The following is a 21,760-nucleotide window of genomic DNA, read 5'->3' as shown; positions in this document are numbered from 1 at the left end:
TCCCAGTTGTACCTACTCAAAACGCAGATAGAACCTTATTATTCTAAGGTAGCGAAATAGCGTTCAGCATGATTCATGCCCAATTAATTCCCCCTGTTTAAGTGTTCGCCTTTGTAGTTTGGTTTCGTGATAGCCTATGATAAACGGCTTATGGCCAAATATGTGAAAACGTTAAAATACAGTAGGCTTATAAACCCGAAAAAGTTGACAGTGATTTTTTCATAATCACTTTGGAGGGTCATAGAAAAATGTATTGCTGGCGAGGGAGGGTCACGCTTTTTTGGACTAATGCTCCCAAAACTCCTCCGGTAATAAATAAATCTAATAGTCCCTAATGAAGTAAACTTGTGACCATCAAAAATCGTTTATCGCCTGTAACTCCGTGATAACAGGACGTAACAGGAAGGCATTTGGCTGAGCAACGGAGGTTAATACTCTATATTTTGTCCAAAAGATATCTGTCTATCATCGTTGCACTCAGAGAAAACCAGAATGTTTAATTTGTCCTAAGCGCCTCTACGGGCTGCAAAGCGGGATTCACTCTCGCAGTTAACCAAATATTTCTTTATTAGGGCAGGGCAGGCATATTTCTGGCTATTACATTATTTCTAAACCAGTCTGCTAAAGTCTGCAGTGAAGTCTGTGTAGGGTTTTCCAGGCTCCATTTCTTTTTACGAGACACCCTGCTCACTTGAGCCATCTACCGGTTGTTTGGGTTGTTGCAGCGTCTCACTGGAAAAATACAAATTAAAGTCGCGTGATCCCACGCGCGGACCGTGAGTGAAGCTGGCCAAGTCGAAGCACTGCCCACTGTACCTCTGCCTCAGGACAGTAGCAAAAGAGGCAGAGGAGGGGGCTACATGAACACTTAAGGGGTCTTCAGCTTGGGAACCGACCCCTGCCACACCCAAGCCACACCTCCCTACAACCTACTGTACCACAGAGGCGTGGGAAACTACAATAGAACTTGTAGAAATGATGGGGGAATTCAGGGAAGCATAATTAACCCTGCTACACCAGCAGCACTCACACACTGTAAAATAAAACACATAATGGTGACAACAGACAAACAAAACAAAACAGAAATACATGAAGACAAGGAGGACAAGAGTGACATACAGTACATTGACAGAGCAAACAAACAAAACGAAACAGAAATACATGAAGACAAGGACATTATTCATCCACCTCTATACATTCAATTGATAGTGAAAGTGTGTGGATGATGAAATTACATGTGTGGCAGTTAAAGGTGAGTGCATCTTTGGTTTTCTAGGAGCCACTGTTTTAAGTGAATTTTAAAAGTGTTATATGTAGGACACTCTCTTATTGGGAGGGCAAGCTATTCCATCGTTTACCTCCTACTACTGATAATACATTTTGGCCAAAAGCGGTGCGTCTGAATGGTATTACACAGTCCCCTTTAACAGAGGCCTGTGTACTACCTCCACTTCCAAGTCTTTGGAAAAAGTCATGCAGCGGAGGGGGGCCAAGATTGTGCAGCAATTTGTATACCAAACAATCATAAAATTGTCAAAGCTTAAAAATTTGTGTCTCTCTAAGATATTGCAATGGTGAAATGACAATGCCTTTTTATCAAAAGTTTTTATGGCTTTCTTAAACAGAGATTCAATGATTTTAAGGGTAGTTATGCCGGTACATGTTATTGCTTTTATTGAGATGTTGAATCAGTAATTTAGCCACCCATTTTTCGACTATTTTGGAAACGACAGGCAAAATGCTGATTGGCCGATAATTGGCCATATCTGACCTTTCACCTGATTTAAAAACGGGTGTGACCAGGGCCATCTTCCATGCAGATGGCACAATGGATAGACTTAAGGACTGATTAATCAGATATGTAATAGGCTGTATAAGGGTCTCTTTGTGCCGTTTTAAGAAATTAGTATCAAGGCCATAGATATCCATGGCCTTTGAATTTTTTAAGCCACTGATGGTGTTTGCGACTTCTGTATCAGTTATTTGTTGTAGGTGGAAAATCGGCTGTGTATAATTAATGGGACAAGTAGAGTAGCTGGATGAATTAAAAAGTTGGGTTATTTCAGAGTCGAGAAAGAAGATGTTCAGTTTTGTACAGTAGATAGAATGGTTGGATCTGTGACTAGTTCAGTATGAATTTTCAACTGTAGTTCTTTATTGTTATGATTCTGTTTTCTGCCAGTCAGCTTGTTGATGGTTTGTCATATCTTCTTCCCATTTCCTCTTGCCTCTTCAATAGTGTTAATGAAGAAGTTGGCTTTAGTTTGTCTTAGCCTTTTTATTACTTTGTTTCTTAATGAGGTACATTTTTTTCTGTCTGTTGTAAGACCTGATTTTAAAGATTGTTTCAGTAATTGATCTCTTTCCTTCATAAGTTTCCTACATTCTTCATTAAGCCAGGGCAGTGTTTCCCTGCGTTTCTTTTGGCTCCGCTTTCTGAGGTAGGCCCCTATCACTTTCTTAATTGTTGAGGTGAATTGGTCACAGTCACTCTCCAGGTCTCCTTTAGAGAGGACCCCGTCCCATTCAATCTCTCTCAGTGCTACATCAAGGTTTTCCTGCTGACTAATTGGAACTGATTCATATTTATATACAGGTGTTTCTGAGGAATGAAAACTGTGTTTTTTTAGCTTCCTGGCAAAAAGAATGATATTGTGATCAGACAGCCCTGTCATTAGATTAAAGGTCTTTAATAATTCTTTCTGGTCTATTTGTGAACAAAAATCTATTTTAGTTTCTGACCGATTAGTTATTCTAGTTGGTTGTTCAATTAACTGTGTAAGATTGAAATAGTCGGTAATGTTTTTAAGCTTTTTTCTTCCACTCTTATCACTCCAATTAACATTAAAGTCCCCCATCAATATAACCTCTTTGTTAAAATCCAAACTAATGAAGGAGGTTCTTTAACTGATAATAAAATTAAGGCTTTGCTGATGGTTTTCGATATAGACAGATTAAAGTAAATGCCATTTCAGTTGAGAGTGAGATATTGACCCCAACACATTCAATGTCAGTTTCCCTATGCCATTTAATTTGTTTGCATTTAATAGTACTTTTCACATATAATAAAACTCCCCTCCCCTTCCCTGGTCTCTGTCTTTCCTAAAAACATCATACCCTGGCATAACAAGGGCATTCGCGGAGTTAACCAAGTCTCTGTCAGTCCAAGAAAGTCAATATTGGAATTTACAAGCAAGTTTTCCAGTTCACGTTTGGTTGCCATTCTCAGTTCGACCATGATTGAGCGTTTGGAAAAACTTTGTGATGCGATGGTTTTTTATCACGGCATTCCTAGGTATGATTGAAGGCGTAGTCAGTGTTAGGCCTGTGCCATGACGGTCCAGTATGTTTCGGGACTCACCACTGGAGATGTTAATATTCCTCTTTTGCAACGAGATGACCTCCTTAACAATGTCGCTGGAGTTTGTCCTCAGCTGTAGACGCTCCGGGGCAGCAGTGGCCACGCCAAAGTATATTATACTTATACTATATACAGTTAAGAACAAAATGATTCATACCCCTGGCAAAATTTGATTTAATGTTGATTTTCTCTTGACCAATATGGTTTGTTCTGACTGAAAATGACACTGCCACATGCGAATAGGTTGCAAGACAATGTGGTAGAAACATGGACTAAAAAAAATAAGCATTTTTATCTTTTTTTAAATTTTATGAAAAATGGCATATCCACAATTATTCATACCCTTTTAAAATAATCACTGGAAACGTCTTTATTTGCCATCAAAGCTCTCAAAATGGTTCTTATAATACCTACCAAGCCGCTCATGTATCCACAATGATTGTAGACCTTTTTAGCTGCAATCTGGGTTTTGAGGCAGGAACGATTTGCCATCACTCTGGCCTTGTACTCACTTTTTTGACGGATTGAGGTCTGGACTCCGGCTGGGCCACTCTAAAATATGACACTGTTCTCTGTTAACCATTTCTTGACTTGTTTGGCTGTATGTTTTGGATCATTGTATGGTTTAATGATGCCTATTGGGGTGTAAGACGCTCAGAAATTATATATATATATATATAAATTATATATATATATATATATATATATATATATATATATATATATATATATATATATATATATATATATATATCTCCTCGGAAACATAGAGACATCGAGCTATATCCTCACTTGAAAGAGCTTTTGTGGACAAATAGGGTGAAGCGTTAAATGGCAATGATATATACTGCATCGTTGCAGTGAGACGTAATTTTGTTGAAAGTTAAAAGTGGGTTGGAAAAACAATGGACGCTTCCTACAAGGACTGTAGTTTACCGCAGAGAACGTCTAATAGGACGATGTTCACATGAAATGTAATCCCCATTTCTTGTTGAAGCCGAAATAAATCTGAGGATGTTTATCGGACATGCTTGGTTTTTACTGCAGGTACGTTAATCTTATAATATCAATAAGGACCTAGGTAATGTTACCGTTAGCGTTGGTTGAGTGATGGAGGCCAATTTGATTGATTGCATTTGTAGAAAACTATAAATGCGGTTATACCAAGCAAATTGATAGTAGCACTGTAATTGTATCTTTCGACTGTCATTTGTTGCACGTGCTACAAAAATCATTCTGTGCAATGGAAGATTTACCAACGTTACACCGGTCTGATACAGTTTTGCCTATACATGCGTGAGACTGAGACGCCTGTTTATTTTGTTTTAAGTGCGTGCAGGGTGTGAGAGGGGAATCGATGTGCTTTGATTCCAGCTTGGTAGTTGTAGTCTGTGAAATTAAAAAGCACGTGTGTGTGAAGTATCCAAACAATGACACCTTAATTTCATTATGGCTGCTTTAGCAACACCCCTTAAGTCAAAGTCAAAGTCAAAGTCAGCTTTATTGTCAATTTCTTCACATGTTCCAGACATACAAAGAGATCGAAATTACGTTTCTCACTATCCCACGGTGAAGACAAGACATATTTTGCCAATTTAGGTCCACAGACAAACATAACATTCAAGTAAACAAAAAAAGTAAATAAATAAAGAGGGCACATATAATAATGAAAAATAAGAGCAGCAAAATTTGGTTGAAATTGTGCATAGACAGTCAATAAAATACTAGTGCAAAGTCAGGCCAATAAAAGGCTTGGGTAGTTCTGTTTGACCTAAGTAAGAAAGAAAGTGGCATAGTGGTGCAAGTTATGTAAGAGCAGCAGAAGTGTTGTGTTTTCAGGACAACAACACCAAGTTGTAAAGTGTGCAAGTGGAGTAGTGCAGGCGCCATTTTGGGTCCAATGTCCAGGATGTTATGTAGCTGAGGGTGGAGGGGGAGAGGAGGGAGAGAGTTCAGCATCCTTACAGCTTGGTGTATGAAGCTGTTGGTGAGTCTGGTAGTCTTGGGAGCGCAGGCTTCTGTACCTCTTCCCAGAGGGCAGTAGATCAAACAGATTGTGGAGGGGTGACTTGCATCACTCACAGTTTTGGTCAGCTTCTGGCGGGTGAGGTGGGTGGTGTAAATGTCCTTCAGGGAGGGGAGTGAAGCACCAATAATCCTTCCAGCTGTGTTCACTATGCGCTGCAGGGCTTTCCTGTTGTATTCAGTGCAGCTTCCGCCCCACACAGCGATACAGCTGGAGAGGATGCTCTCAATGGTGCCTCGGTAGAATGTGGTCATGATGGCTGGTGGAGCACTTGCTCGCCTGAGTTTCAGGAAGTACAGGCGGCGCTGAGCTCTCTTAGCCAGTGATGCAGTGTTGGTGGTCAGGAGAGGTCTTCACTGATGTGCACCCCAGGAATTTGGTGCTGCCGCTCTCTCCACCACAGCACCGTCGATGGTCAGTGGCAGGTGTTGGGTGTGACCTCTCCGAAGTCAACAGCAATCTCTTTGGTCTTGCTGACGTTCAGCAGGAGGTTGTTGTCCCTGCACCACGTGGTCAGATGGTCGACCTCCAACCTGTATTGAGTCTCGTCGCCCTTAGTGATGAGACCCACCAGAGTTGTGTCGTCAGCAAAAAACTCTGTAAGCTACTGTGTAGTGGGTCCCATTTAGAAGTGGCTACTTCATTCGCGCTTTCCTTGACTCATGGAGCTGAGTGAATGTTATTACAACTTTTCGCCACGATATGGCAGTTTAAGTACGCTTGATACTGTAAGGGCGTAAGCCATTGGTTTCCAAAGGAGATTTTATTTGTGTCGCCAGCATAGCCTATTGACAATTTATGTTGTAAATAGGCCTACCTTATAAGCCTACCTGTAGCTTAGCCAACAGCTTTCTATTAGGATCTAGTTTGTTAGTTACAGTTTTGTCATAACTCCCTGATGCATTTTTGCATTTAGAATAGCCAGAGCGTTGATATCTCAATCGGAAAATTAAACAATATCGGGTGCCTATGGACTAGGCTGGGTGAACCCAGCCTGATCTGCCCGCTATTTATTTTTTGATTTCTTAAAAGATCCTCTGGTGAAAGCCAGACTAGCCATGGACCTCAGTTACACAATGCAAGGGAACATGAATCAGCCTATATTTGCACGAACAATAACGGACAACAGCTCTTCAATTTTGGCCCGATAAAATGTGTATGAACAGTCTAGCGACGCATTTTATCAAGACCCATTTGGACATGTCAGTTATTTGCACCACTGGTTAGATGTAAAACAGCATTTCGTTTCAGACTACTGTTACTTAATTTGTGCATTAACAATAACGTTTCAGACTACTGTTACTTAATTTGTGCATTGACAATAAAGTATCACATGAACTAAAGATGACTAAAATCTTATGTAGAAGAAGAAACATTCACAAAAAATCCATCTATCCAAAAATTACCTTTGTTTTTGATAGCTGTTGAAAACGGCATGGAACTGACAGAGATGTATTTGCTGATACCTTTTGCTTTTCCAAAATACAAGGTAGCCTACAGGTGTAAGTGACCTTTCATCAATCCAGTTGCAATGGATGAACTGTGATGAACTGCCCTACTTGTGATTGTTTAGAGATTTTAAAGGTTTTATAACAATGCTATCATCTTTGGCTATTCTACAATCTGTTCACCTTTTCAGCACCAGTAGGCTACTTTCTGTGCACACACACACTCAGGCATGCCAAACAAGCATACACAAAAGTTTCAAGAGTGGGGGATGGAGTAAAATATGGAGACAAATTGAAGTGTGATTTCTTTTCGCGGAACGGATGTACAGGACTGAGCGGCGGTCATATTTTGTACCGCTATGCGGTACATCTAGTTACATACTCGTTAATCTGACTCCATTTGATTAATAATTTGTATCACCAATCAATTACCAAGTAACTAGTTTATCAGCTATGGAGGAGAATGGCATGGCACACTACGAGAATTGAAGTTATCCGATTGGTAGGCTATTGAACAATTTAATAGGCATTAAGTCTTAAAGGTAAATGTAACCAATATCACTTCAGTTGAATGTACAAGTAAACTCCCATGGTCTACTGTGTACAAAGTAGCAAATGATAACAAAGGAAACTTAACCAATTCACAGAGATAAACTTGACAAGTTAAAGATAAGATACACCAGATAAAACAATACAAACCCAGAGAGAGAGAGAGAGAGAGAGAGAGAGAGAGAAAGAAAGAGAGGAAGAGGGGGAGAGAGAAAGAAAGAGAGGAAGAGGGGGAGAGAGAGGCAGAAGACCAAGCCACAAGGGCCTAGCTCAAGAGGAGAGTGGAGATGGAAAAGAAGAGAGAAAGAAGAGCCCAGGAGGACAAGAGCCTCCACTTCTATCATTCACTTGGGCCACCCCCGACTCATCAGAGCCTTTGTTGTCTGAGGTGGATGGGTGTGGCCCAGGTGGATATCATAACTTTACGCTACAGTGTAATTCCTAGTCTAGAACTATGCACAGATACATTCAATTGTAACGAAACTATGATCAGACTGTTGCCCACGTTACAAGTATTAATTCAAGACCAAACATGAATGTATTATTCACAACACATACTGTATTTACAGAGCAATACTGTATGATAATGAGGTTGGCCTATCTCACCACAAGACATCAAGTAGGCCCAGGACTGAGTTATCTCTCAGTAGAGGGGCCAGAACAAGGAGCAAATGGTCACTTTATGCATGAATGGGTGTTGGGGATCTTTGGCCATGGCCAGCTAAGATAATACAGATCAAACACAGGCATCCACACATACATGTAAAATGAATGCAAAAGAAAATGCATAAGAAAATGCATTCTTTAGAAATGCATAAGGTTTGGGCAAAAGACAGGCCTTACAGGAGCAGGTCTCTTTGCACACTGCCTGATCTTTTGATCAGAATCTCAGTGTAGCCTCTTGCTTTAGTGCTACCGTTTACTTTAAGAAGGTCACCAGGTCCCCCTGGTTGAAAAATATCCCAAAAGAATACTTTTCTAACCCCCACAATTCACCCTTTGCTAAGCCACACCCGAAAACCGCCACAGGCCAATCGTGGCTTAGCAACCAGTCACTAGGCACGGGAGGTCTGGCAAGCTTTTCGAGTTTTGCCATGTTAACCTGTGGAGACTGAAGCCCTGTGGGTCATGAAGGGCACTTATTTGGATGTGTGGTGCCCTAACCCACGTAAAGACACAGTGAAATATCATGTTTCTATAGTGTAACATCATTGGGAACACATATTGTTCTAACTATAAAAAATGGCATATTGCATGATATTTTCATAACCGTGAGATACACGCTTCTGTGTCTGCCCTACCCTCCTTTCGGGGGGTGCAGTCCAGCGGGGGGGCTACAGATCAAAACGAAAAACGATGGTTCCATGCTATCCATATGGGGTTACATGCCCACCAAGTTTTGTCTACCCCGGTCTTTCAGTGTCCCGGGAATCCTTGACGGAAATTTGGACATGCGAAAAAGTAAAAAAAAAAAAAAAAATCTGACTAAATAACACCTATTTGAAGTACCATTCATGATGTTGTCAAATATTGAAGTTGTGGGAAGTACATAGCTTAAATGGTATGTTTCTTTCGTTCCCCCATTCGTTCCATTCATTCTGGCCAGGAGAGTCGAATGAAACAAAATGCACATTCGACTTCTGCTTAAATAACTCATGAACGGTTTTGTTCAGAGCTGAAATAAATTCCAACTGCATTTGACAGAGGACAGATGTAGGTTTTTAGTGACAAAATATTAGCTTTCAGTGTGGTACGATGTGTTTGTAAATGACATTTCATTGAAAAGTCCCGGTTCTCCCCCTATGTAGTAGAAGTGCAGGGTGCTAAAGCTTGTCAGGCATAGCAACAGTAACTAAGGATGGTGGGACTTAGCGAAGGGTGAATTGAAGTGGACATTTTTTTATGCCAATCTCAGGCCATGTCCCTGGGTCAAAAAAAAAAAAAGCGAAAGCTAAATTCTTTTTCCAGGTGTGCCCTTATAAAGGTTTAGCTGAGTTGTGCATGTTTGGAGAAGAGTGATCCATGATCAGCATCCAAGATGACCAACTGATCCATTTTGAGATGAAGTGAACATTTCAACCACCAAAACACCATCCACAATGGGGAGAATAGCTATAGAAATGTATTAGTTTTGGGTGTTTTTCAGACAATGGGACCAGGTGAACTTCTCAAAGTAAATGGTACTGTAACACTAAAACAAGGGGCAAATTGAGAATTTTGAAGGCGAAAACCTGGCTGTCTGTCAAGAGACCTGCCCCAATAGGCGGCATTGGACCATTAGACCACACAATGATCCTAAACATACAGCTAAACAAGGCAAGAAATGGTTAACCGAGAACAATAATTCTAATAATTGTAATTATTCCATATTTACCATACCATACCATATCATATCAGAACACCTGCTATACAATCTAAATAGTCCACAAGAAACCTCAAAGTGTTACCTTTTATTTGAGACCAGGATTATGCTTCTACACAAAGGGGTTCATGTGCAGTAAGCATTTGATTTGTCAGTATGCATTTTGGATAACCAAAAGTCCTATGGGGAATTTCAATAGGCATTTTACAAAACGCATGAGCATACCTTGGCAAATAATGGTCTAAAGCACTCATATTTTCATGCTATATTGATCTACTTTTGCACACAGCTTCACAAGACCTGGTGCTAGGGCTCAGTTGTGTTTCTAAGTGATATCAAGTGACCTAGAGGGCTGAAATGTGGTCAGTTCAGAGATGCTTGTAATCCGGCAGAAAGAAAAAACTATATTTTAGCCTCTGTAACTCTGTGCCAGTACATCACACAGTTAGTTTGATTTTGTTTTTCTTACAAAAACTACAGGTTCTCAGCTTTCTGTAGAGGTCCAACATTTGATGGTAGGCCCCAAAAGAGGTGGGAACAATGCCCTCATAAATAGGCACAGTGCAATTTCAGGCAGAAACTTGAACCACCATGTGGTTAATAACTTTCACGTTAGAACGTTACAACGGTAGAGCCTGTTAATTTAAAAACAAAGGACGTATTGCCGTAAAATAGGCTTACATTTTAAGGCTTATTCTCAAATTCAGATTGCGTTAGGGGGACGGGATTATTAGCCAATTTCAATCGGACTATTTGACCGGAGAGATTTAATTTTGTCGGACATTTCATTTTTTTTTTCGGCCAATGTCCGGTAATTACCGGACAACGGAAACCCTGATATATATATATATATAAACACGGAACTTGTCGCCGTGCTAAGAAAATATTTTTTTCCCCCCTCGATGCTTTCATACCGTGTTTCAGTCCGTTGCTTCTCACTTACCTGGGGATGCACGAGAACCGACGTTGACCAACAGGAAATTATTTCAAAGTTATTGATTATTATCATAATGATAATCCCATTCCCAAAAAGCATGTCTGACATAGCGCCACCATCTGGCAACATGCACAAACAATGGCTATTTCACTGGTCTTAGCTGTAAAATAAGGTAAGTTATACTGGAAGTTCCAACTGGAAATTTGTTCTCTGCATTTTACCCACCTGTGGGGTAGTCATACACACACTCAGAGCAGTGAGCTCACTAGGAGCACATACACATCTGGAGCAGTGGGCAGCCCTTAAAGGAGAAATATGGTCAATTTTTGCATGCATCTTGATCGCTAGACATCACCGAAAACTGTTGATAGGAAAAAAAAAACGACCAAATTCAGTGCTACCAAACTGGAGTAGCTGCAGCTAATGGCCAGTACTCCCAGTCAGGTACAATCCTTTTTTTTACCTCTTAACAGACTCAAAATGTCATTAAAAGTTCTGTTTGTAATGTAATATTTAATCTTGTTTCATTAACCTCTTTTTCTTTTCCCATAAGAACAAACAAGTGTAAATACTGTTTACAAATCTGACTTTCTAACCTACAGGTGGGTAGTTTCTGTTTATCAGAGGCAGAATCTGGAAGTGATGCTTTCTCCCTCAAGACTCGTGCAGAAAAGTGCAAAGATTATTACATTATTAATGGCTCAAAGATGTGGATCAGTAATGCAGAGCATGCTGGGGTGTTCCTGGTGATGGCCAACGTAGATCCCTCTGTTGTAAGTTGGTTTTGCATTTGTATCTTTTGTTCTTGTAAGTAGGAACTGAATTATTTTCCTAAGAGGAGAAAGGGGTTATAAAAGAGACATGTTTAAACACTGTCTTACAAACATACATGTATCAGGAATATTGGTGGACAGTAGAACACTGCCATTAGTGTATTTGATTATGTTAATATAACCTCAGGGGATCACAGTTGGAACTAGAAAATGTAATTCCAGGGAATTACCATTGCACGTAAATGTAAAAACTGCTGTGTATAACATTACTTACAGTACAGTATGATTATTCAGATTACATAGACTTATAGTATTCTTGAAAACCACTTACTTGGTTGGATGTTAGCTGAGAGTATATGACAGTCAGTACAAATAAATTGTCAATTCAATATTGATCAACATTTGTTTTAATACAGTACTGCAGAAACAGCAGAATAATACTCAGAACACAGTAATGAACACTTAACAACTAATGCAAGCTTGAAGTCAAAAAATCAAAGTTGTTGAAACCGATTTTAAAGTTAACCAATAATGATAAGGGAGAAACTAGATAGATAGATAGATAGATGGTTAAATGGTATGTGCACAGATATGTTGAGATATGGTCACATGTTTGTAAGAATGTATGTTAGTAGGTATGTTGCTAGCAACATTGTCAGAAATGTATGGTTGACAGGTGTGCACACAGACAGGCACACACGTAATGTCAGACATGGTCATCACCACTGGTCTGGTCTGGAACCTAAAAGACAAAAGCAAACAGGTTTAACAGTTATGCCAAAACAATACAAGGAATACAAGGATACAAGGAAGTTTATTGTCACATGCATATAGTTACTGGAAGTAAGAAATGCAGCGAAATTATAGGGGGTAAAAAGTGCAGTAGTAGAGGGGTTTAGTAGATTAAGTGGCAAGGGCAGCATAAGAAAGGTGGGGAGGATTGGGATGGGGGGGGGGGGCACCAACAAGGAGCACCCAAGAGCAACAGGGGCAAGGAAAACTCCCTTTACCAAGGAAGAAACCTTGGGCAGATCCACGGCTCAACGGGGGGCTAACCCAACTGCCAGGGTCTTGGTGTGTGTGTTGGGGGATGACGGGGAGATGGGATGGTGTGCTGTGTATGTGGGGAGAGGGCAGTGTGCAATATGTGTGTTGGAGAAGCTTCCTCATGAGACAATGTGCTCTGTATTGGGGGGGGGGGGGGCAGTGTGCTGTAAGTATGTTGGGGATGTGTGTTGGAGAAGCTTCCTGATGAAATAATGTGCTGTGTATGTAGGGGAGAGAGGGGGGGCAGTGTACTGCAAGTATGGTGAAGGGACTTACTATTGCAAGCAGAGTACTGTATGTATGATGTATGTGAGTGATGACAGTGAAGATGTGTGTGTGTGGACGGAAGGGGAGTGGAGCTGTGACTGTGTGTGTGGGTAGGTGGGGGCAGTGTGCTGTAAGTATGTAGAGGATGTGTGTTGGAGAAGATCCTGAAGACAATGTGCTGTGTAAGACAGAAAGGCTAGGCAATCAAAGACATGGGTAGATGGAGGAGAAATCAAAAATAATAAATAAAAAGTTCTATGGAGATGTGCAAAAGTTGGAGAAAGTCAGATATGTGTGTGTGTGTGTTTTGACGTGTGATGAAATAAGAAAATAAATAAAAGGTCTATAGCAGACATGTCAAAGTCAAGGGAATTAATTATCTACGGGCCCCGGGATGATATTTGATTAGTATTAGAACCGGCCCGCAGGCCACAGCCACCGGCTGCTGTTTTGCACGTACCAATACTCCATTTCCCACAATGCAACGGTAGCCCACGAACTCACTGCGGCGCCGCAAGTGGGCCTCGGCTTCATTATTCATCAGTATTCAGTCAGGGCAGATGTCAACTTTCAGCTACCCCCCTCCCCAGTGTTGTGCTTGAACACGTTCATATTTTGAGCGAACGTGAACTGAACGTAGTTACTGTATTAGCCTACCACTGCCTGTTGAACGTTACGAACTCGTTCATTCTGGTGTCTGTGAACGGCACACTCTTTCAGTTTAACTTCGTTGAATAGGGTGTCAGATAATTGCCTTAATATGGCAGCATGCAGGTCACCATTTGTCAAACTATGGGCCGCGGTCCGCAATGTGGACAATGGTCTGCAGAGTGAAATTATTCCCGGGCCATCGTCTGATAATTTGCTGCGCAATTGATCAAGGAGCCGCGGACAGAAAAAGAAAACAAACATTTCTGCAATTAGTTGGAAATACTTGTTTGGTGTCATCAAACATAGAGGCATAGAATTAAGTTGTGGTATGGGTGTTTATTCAATGCATGCGTGTGCACGTTGGTAGCAAAGCTAAGCTTCAACCTATTGGAAGGCTATTTAATTATGAAACGACATTTAATAGAACGACGTGGATTTATGCAACTTCCATAAAAAACAGAGCACAGACTATATTTGGCATTAAGTATTAAAGTCAGCCATAAGCTATTAATTAGTCTTAGTTAAAGATGGTTAAAGATCTCCAGATCAGTGATTTACACATGATCTGATCCGCCATTTACCATTCACAAAAGCTGGATATTGTGTTTCCTGAATCCTTACATTCAGGCATTAAAATTAAATGTAATTAGCATATAAATATTCAATCAGTGTATGATGCTTGCATGAGGGAAACATCCCAAAACAACAGCACCCATATAACTGCTGTTGTTTTGAGAAGTATTTCTCATGCAAGCATCATGCAACAATGCAAAAACAATGAAACTATTGTAGGCCTAATTATATTTTACATTAGTAAAGCAGTACTCTGATGTGCGTGTTTTCACAAACTTTTGTGAACAATCTTAGCGCTTTAAACATTGACTGTTTTGAAGTGGATGTATAGCAATATAGTATAAAAATAATAATAATTGTGATATCATTATGATAATTTGATGGGGGGGGAGGAGGGGGGTGGGTTCATATACAGTGGGCATCGCTTTCAAATGACCACTTCATTCGCGCGTTACGCAGGGCGCGGAAGCGCGTGAAGCTTTAGTACCACTTTCAGCCACTGTCGTCGCTCTGCCACTGTACATCGCTCTGCCTGCCGTCCCTTACATAATTGTTGCCGAGTAATCCCAGCCTACGAATTCAATAACAAAATAAATCATGCATAATTAAACATTACCTCGATTTAGTCTACTTGGGTATGGCTTAAGGCTTGACTACATTTAACATCGAAATCGAAATTTGCTGTCTACATTATTGTCAGTGTTGGGGTTAACGCATAACCACATAAATCAAAACAGTGGTGTGATAATTGAGCCAGTAGAGAAATAACTGTTCAGAATTAATCTGTAGCCTTGGGTAGGCTTCTGCAGAAAACAATGTTGTTGCTGATTTAATACTATCTGGGACATTTTTTAACAGGCTACTTAATAGAGGCTTAGACAACTATGACCCACGCTTTGGTTTTTCAGAAATTAATTTGGGTTACTTCTTGACTGCAATGTAGTCAATTGACTGTTTGACATGTCATTTTTATTTTTCTGTACAATAAACAATTACATCTGCTTTATGCCGCAGAATTACATTCATATTTGGCTGACTGCAAAAGGCCACTTCCCTCCCCATATTCCAAGATTAAGATAGTATGAAGTGCTTTTGTATAGGCTACTATCATAAAAAAAATAGTTAAAACGAATAGCTATTTGCAATTTGACAAAACACTGGTCCTCATTTTGCTTAATGCGAGGACGATATGAGCCTGTTGCATTTAGTTAGATGTCCGAGTCACGATAATGTTTGAAAACCACTGGCTCGTAATCACAATAATTTAACACAACGACAGTTGGATAACCTACTTCATCATGTCCCCATGCCTACATTTTTGTGAGTAGCATAGAGATCGTTACAAACAATAATGTATGGCTCTCCGTTTGGGACATCGAAAACTTATATTTTTAATAGACTACCGTCGAAGATGCTGACTTGCAAAAGCCTCGGGATAACACGTTATCTCCACTATCATCAGTCATGCCCCTTGATCAAAGTGGGGAATGAAATAAAAGTTTGAGAACCACTGGCTTAACAAGTTACCTACAGTCCAGAACACAGAATCTGTTGCAATATTCTGATGATCGGCGATGATATCGGCAAATGTTTGTTTTCCAAAGTAAGAATTTCACTTCACCATGCACCTTCGACAATACCTGGCCTACCTGGTATCATTACAAACATTATTCTGTGTCCTATTCTTGTGTCATGTAAGTTCGTTTGCAAAATCTAGAGAAATGTGTGAGGTGGTGTGGGGGACAATTGAGACACACATTGGATTGTGTTATTACTTGAACATTCCACACTATCCACAGCTGTGGTAGGCCTATCAGGGGCAGGAGGATTACTGTCAGCAAGAGGCTTTATATAAAAAATTCTTCAACAGAAGGCCTCGAATGTTGTCTTGTTTGTGGAGCTTTTTTGCTTGGCGCTTCTGTAATTTCGGCTTCATTGAAAATGAGGGCTTCCCTCAATGACCCTCGAGAATAAATAAAGGTTGAATGAATGAATGAATGCAGGCTTGCCCAAAATAAAAAGGCATGTGGTTTGCGCAGCCTACAGTAAATAACAGACCCGCCAGAATGCGTTATGATGCTTTTTACGAGCAAGATGTTTTGGTAGGCTACCCCACGACACTGCATGTTCTTAAATAACAATGATCATCAGTAATATTTGACCATTAATTTGGGTAAATGGGCAAGCGTGACCACCTTGATTGGCTGATGATTGTAACGCGGGCATGATTCCAAACACCTCCCTTATGATGATGAGTGACAGGTCTCAGAATCGTCGCTACACAAGGACGGAAGATGATGAATAACTGGGGCGTGGAGGGCTATTCACAAAAGCGTTTATCTTACTACTAGGAGTAGGCTACTCCTAAATCGCACTTAAAGATTTTAGATTGGAGTTTTCTCTTAAAAGTTATTCACAAATTCTTTCAGACAACTCCTAAACTAGGAGTGAGTCTTCGTGGCTATGGATGACGTCATTACTCATGCACGAGCTTGACTGAAGTGACCACCTTGATTGGCTGACGATTGTAACGCGGGAATTCCAAACACCTCTCTTCCGATGATGACTGACAGGTGACAGGTCGGAGAATGCGTGCGCTACACAAGTAGTGCGAAGGACTGAAGATGATTAATAACTGAATAAAAAGGCCTAGCCTAAATGAATAAAGAGTAAGGCCAAACAAATAGCTTAGTAGCCTAATGAAACATAGGCCTATGGATTGATGCAGTAGCCTACCTTTGCAACATTATTGAATTAATCGGTCACCATATCCCTAGGCTACGTTTGCAAAGAGGAGAACATTTTAATTTGATTCACAATGAAACGTTACATTTCATTCGTTTTGGTTGTTGTTCGTGGCGTTATTGCATCCCTTTTATGAATGCAAAATTGTTCCCTCGCGATTGGAAGCTCCTGTTGCGCATAGGCTATTTCAAAACATCGCAACGTAAAATGCCACAAAAAAGCTGTTTATGAATAGGTCTTAGTGAGTTAGGAGTCCTCTCGACTTAAGCTGTCCCAGACTTAGGTGCTACTTTTAGGTTTAAAATGCTTCGTGAATTACTTTTTGTGAAAAAATTAGGAGTCCTAAAGTTAGGAGTGACATGCCCATTATTTTTAGGAGTTGCTCCTAAATTCGCCAGTTAGGAGCTACTTTTAGCCTTAAAATTCTTTGTGAATACGGCCCCTGAATAAAAAGGCCTAGCCTAAATGAATCAAGGCAAAACAAATAGCCTAGTAGCCCAATGAAACATACGGATTGATTTAGTATCTTTGTAACATTATTCAATTATTCTGTTACTATGCCTACGTTTGCAAAAGAAAACATTTTAATTTGATTCACAATAATGTTACATTTAATTTACATGTTGACAATGATTAGCCTAGTTTTGGTTGTTGTTGGCGGCGTTATTGCATATTAGTTATGCCTACAATGCAAAATTGCTTCCTCGCGATTGGAAGCTCCTGTAGCTGCATAGGTTTTCAAAACCGCAGGTTTGTGAATAGGTCTGTGAGTAAGGAGTCCTCTTGACTTCTTTTAAGCTGTCAGAGGTGGGAAGGTGGGATTTTTTGGGGGAAGGGCCGGATTAACTGGGCACAATTGTCTGATGGCCCCCCTTCCCCCCAGCCAACGTGAATCGGGTGGTTAGTTAATAGGCCTATCGTGAAGATTTTTCCTGCCATCTAAGGCACGAGCTCATCTGTGAGGCCAAGCCTCACCAAGTAGCTCGTTTGTTTACAACTAACATTCCATGTAATTAAACTGCTTTTTAATTAAACTGCCCCCCCCCCCCCCGTCAAGCAATATAACCATACAAACGCGCTTCCTGCACTCATTGTTTCAAAAGGAGTAATTTTGGCTTTGTCAGAACTGAAGAGCTGTGGACGGCACGGTATGCCCAATGAAAATAAATTGACGCAACACAACACAACACAGACCCCGCTTCTCTCGCGTCAGTCACTGACATGAACGAAACACAGAACCCGCTTCTCTCACGGCAGTCACTGACAGTAACCTAGAATAAGAATAATAAGGCCGAACATGCAAGCGCCAATGAATCGTGCTCTCACGACAATCGCGCCGTTAAACTTAAATAGGTTAACATCACTCGTAGTTCGCCTTCAAGCAAGGAAAACGATGATTTGAAGACATCTGTTTCGTTGGAAGGGCAAGGGGTAGCAACAGGGCAACACAGAGACAGGTCCGATGGCAGGGCTGTTATGAGAGTATTAAAATATGGGATATTCTACGGGAAAACATTAAAACGGCAAGACAGCGGGGAAAGTTAAAATATGTGATAAACACGGAAAAAGTTGGCATGCATTGTTTTAGGTCCCCGTGCACAGGGATTATTTGTCATACTATTAATCACATATGATTATTTGTGAAATTGTGCAAACAGGCATAACACATTTGAAAAGGAAGGACTGGTAGCATGCAAGCTCACGGGAAAGATTGATTTAAGAACGTTATCACAAAGTGTGTGGCTGTGGCGCTGGGCGGAAGACAATTGGCAGGGGAGGGTCATGTCTTTTTAACAATTCTGTCGGAGGGTCATTGAACAATTTCTAGCAGGCAAGAGAGGGTCAACTTCTGAAGTACTCAAAATTCCTCCGGTGGCCCCTTCAATAAATAACGATCAGTCCCTAGATTGCTGCTGGGCTATATGTCTTGGTTCTGTTAACAACTCATTGTCAAACGATAGCCTATCTGGCGGTTGCATCCATTACAAACAAACATGCAATGTGAACGTCTGGGATTGGGGAGAGCACTAAATGCTCTACTGAATAAGCACTAAGTCAAACCTTGAAATGAAAACACTCTTTAATAATCCAAAAAAATTAAAAGTAAACTTGTGACCATCAAAAATCGTTTATCGCTTGTAACTCCGTGATACCAGGACGTAACAGGAAGGCATTTGGCTGAGGTTTGGCTGAGGTTAATATGCTCCATGTTTTGTCCAAATGATGACTGTCTATCATCGTTGCACTTTCGGAGAAAACCCGAATGTTTCATTTCGTCCCGTTTCAATCGTCCCGGTTGTACCTACTCAAAACGCAGATAGAACCTTATTATTCTAAGGTAGCGAAATAGCATTCAGCATGATTCATGCCCAATTAATTCCCCTGTTAAAGTGTTAAGCCTTTGTTTTTGGTTTCGTGATAGCCTATGATAAACGGGCGTATGGCCAAATATGTGAAAACGTTAAAATACAGTAGGCGATAAATAAAAAAAAAGTTGACAGTGATTTTTTCATAATCACTTTGGAGGGTCATAGAAAAATGTATTGCTGGCGGAGGGAGGGTCTTTTTGGACTAATGCTCCCAAAACTCCTCCGGTAATAAATAACGAACAGTCCCTAATGAAGTAAACTTGTGACCATAAAAATCGTTTTATCGCCTGTAACTCCGTGATAACAGGACGTAACAGGAAGGCATTTGGCTGAGCAACGGAGGTTAATACTCTATATTTTGTCCAAATGATGTCTGTCTATCATCGTTGCACTTTCGGAGAAAACCAGAATGTTTAATTTGTCCCTCGTCTCTACGGCTGCAAACGGGATTCACTCGCAGTTAACCAAATATTTCTTTATTAGGGCAGGGCAGGCATATTCCTGGCTATTACATTATTTCTAAACCAGTCTGCTAAAGTCTGTAGTGAAGTCTGTGTAGGGTTTTCCAGGCTCCATTTCTTTTTACGAGACACCCTGCTCACTTGAGCCATCTACCGGTTGTTTGGGTTGTTGCAGCATCTCACTGGAAAAATACAAATTAAAGTCGCGTGATACCGCGTGATCCCACGCGCGGACCGCAAGTGAAGCTGGCCAAGTCGAAGCACTGCCCACTGTAGGTGGGCCCTATGACCCCAAAGTATGCCTTGACTGTGCCTCAGGTCAAAGAAGTTTGAGAGAGGCTGATGTAGACGACAAAGCAGCAAGGAGGCATCGTATGATCATTTAAACAAGTTTTATGACCAGGTCGGTGAGGATGGGAAAAATCGTACATTTCTGTGCAAACTTTGCCCGCACTTCAGTCACAGTCATTATTAATTTAATCATTAAATAAAATACAGTACACGTCTTGGTTCAATAGGTTACGTGCAGTCATTTTAATATGTTTTAATAAACATTGAACCAGTCCGGCCCTCGGCTTGTAGCAAATTAGTTTTTTTGGCCCTCTAATGTATTTGACTTTGACATCCCTGGTCTATAGCATAGGGAGAGGGATGTAAAAGTGCTAAAAGTCTTGTAGGTGCTTGTAGGTGTGTGTGTGTGTGGAGTGGTGGGGGATTGGGGGGCATGAGTGCTGAGGAGTGAATGAGTGCAAAGTCAGTATAGTGTGAGTTCAGAGTTCGGATGGCCTGGGGATTAAAAACTTCTGAGTCTCTCAGTTCTGGCTTTGTGACTACATAGGTGTCTTCTTGATTTCAGCGGTAGGAATAATCCATTGTTAGGATGAGAAGAGTCCTTCAGAATCTTTTGGGCTCTTAGGAGTACTCTTCTGGAATAGATATCTTGTATAGAGCAGGGAGTTGAGTTCTTATAGGACGTTCAGCTGAGCGCACTACTCTCTGCAGAGTACTACAATCTCTAACTGTGGAGTTCCCATACCAGGTGATGATGCTACCAGTTACAACACTCTCAACTGCTGAAGTGTAGAAGGCCTTCATGATGGATGTAGAAACTTTGATTTTCCTTAGCTGACGAAGGAAGTAGAGTTGTTGTCTGGACTTCTTCAGAACATGTTGAGTGTTAACAGTCCATGTTAAGTCTTCAGTAATGTGGACACCAAGGTATTTAAAACTTGTGACTCTCTCTACAGGTTGCCCGCTGATCATTAGTGTAACTGTAGTTCTGCTGCTGCCTTCTGTAATCCACTACCATTTCCTTGGTTTTATTGATATTCAGTGTCAAGCTGTTAGATTGACACCACTGTGCCACCTCATCAACCTGATCCAAGTAGAGCTGTTCATTGTTGTTACTAATCAGGCCCAAGATCACTGTGTCATCTGCAAACTTGATGATGGAGGTATGACTACTGTTGGCTTTGCAGTCATGTGTGTAGATGTTGTACAGCAGTGGACTCAAAACACAGCCTTGGGGAGCACCAGTGCTGATGGTTAATGAGTCAGATGTCAGACCCCCCACTCTAACCACTTGTGAACGGTTGGTGAGGAAGTCAAATATCCAGTGACACAGGGTAGTGTTCAGTCCTAAGGCCTTCATCTTTGTGACCAAGGTGAGAGGTACTATCGTGTTGAATGCTGAACTAAAGTCAATGAACAGCATCCTCACATAATTCCCATTCCCCTCCTCCAGGTGAGTTAAGGTGTGTTAAACGGTGTGCATGAGGTTTGAGATGGCATCCTCTGTAGACCTGTTGACTCTAAGCAAATCGGAGGGGGTCGAAGGAGGCAGGCAGGGAGGGATGAGCAGATAATGTTTTTCACAAGCTTCTCAAAACACTTCATTACTGTAGACGTCAGGGCTACTGGGCGGTAGTCATTCAGACATGTGAACACAGGAGCTAACTGAGCAGCACAGGATGTCAAAATTCCATCTGGTTCAGCAGCTTTTCTACAATTAACCCTCCTGAAGGCATTGCTCACATCGACCTCAGAGACACAAAAAGGTGCATCCTCATTTGCTTCACATGCTGCACCTAGTGCAAGATAGCCTGTGTTTTTCATGTCAAAGCGAGCATAAAAAGCATTAAGTTCATCAGGGTGGGCTTTACTCACATTCATCATAGGAGGGGACTTTCTT

The 21,760-nt window shown here is 41.0% G+C and overlaps 1 protein-coding gene across 3 annotated transcripts in view; it reads left to right on the top strand.

Annotated features, from left to right (window-relative positions):
• acadsb (acyl-CoA dehydrogenase short/branched chain) overlaps positions 1-21,760 on the top strand; it is a 134,539-nt gene that overhangs the window by 65,002 nt on the left and 47,777 nt on the right. For all 3 annotated transcript variants that reach the window (XM_048233482.1, XM_048233481.1, XM_048233483.1), the window contains exon 5: positions 11,286-11,456. In XM_048233482.1, the coding sequence (XP_048089439.1) occupies positions 11,286-11,456 (171 nt within the window). The remainder of the gene's footprint in view (positions 1-11,285; positions 11,457-21,760) is intronic.

Source organism: Alosa alosa, chromosome 22 (assembly GCF_017589495.1).
Source record: "Alosa alosa isolate M-15738 ecotype Scorff River chromosome 22, AALO_Geno_1.1, whole genome shotgun sequence".
In the NCBI taxonomy this organism is placed as follows: Eukaryota; Metazoa; Chordata; class Actinopteri; order Clupeiformes; family Clupeidae; genus Alosa; species Alosa alosa.
This window is presented reverse-complemented; position numbering and strand designations above follow the sequence as displayed.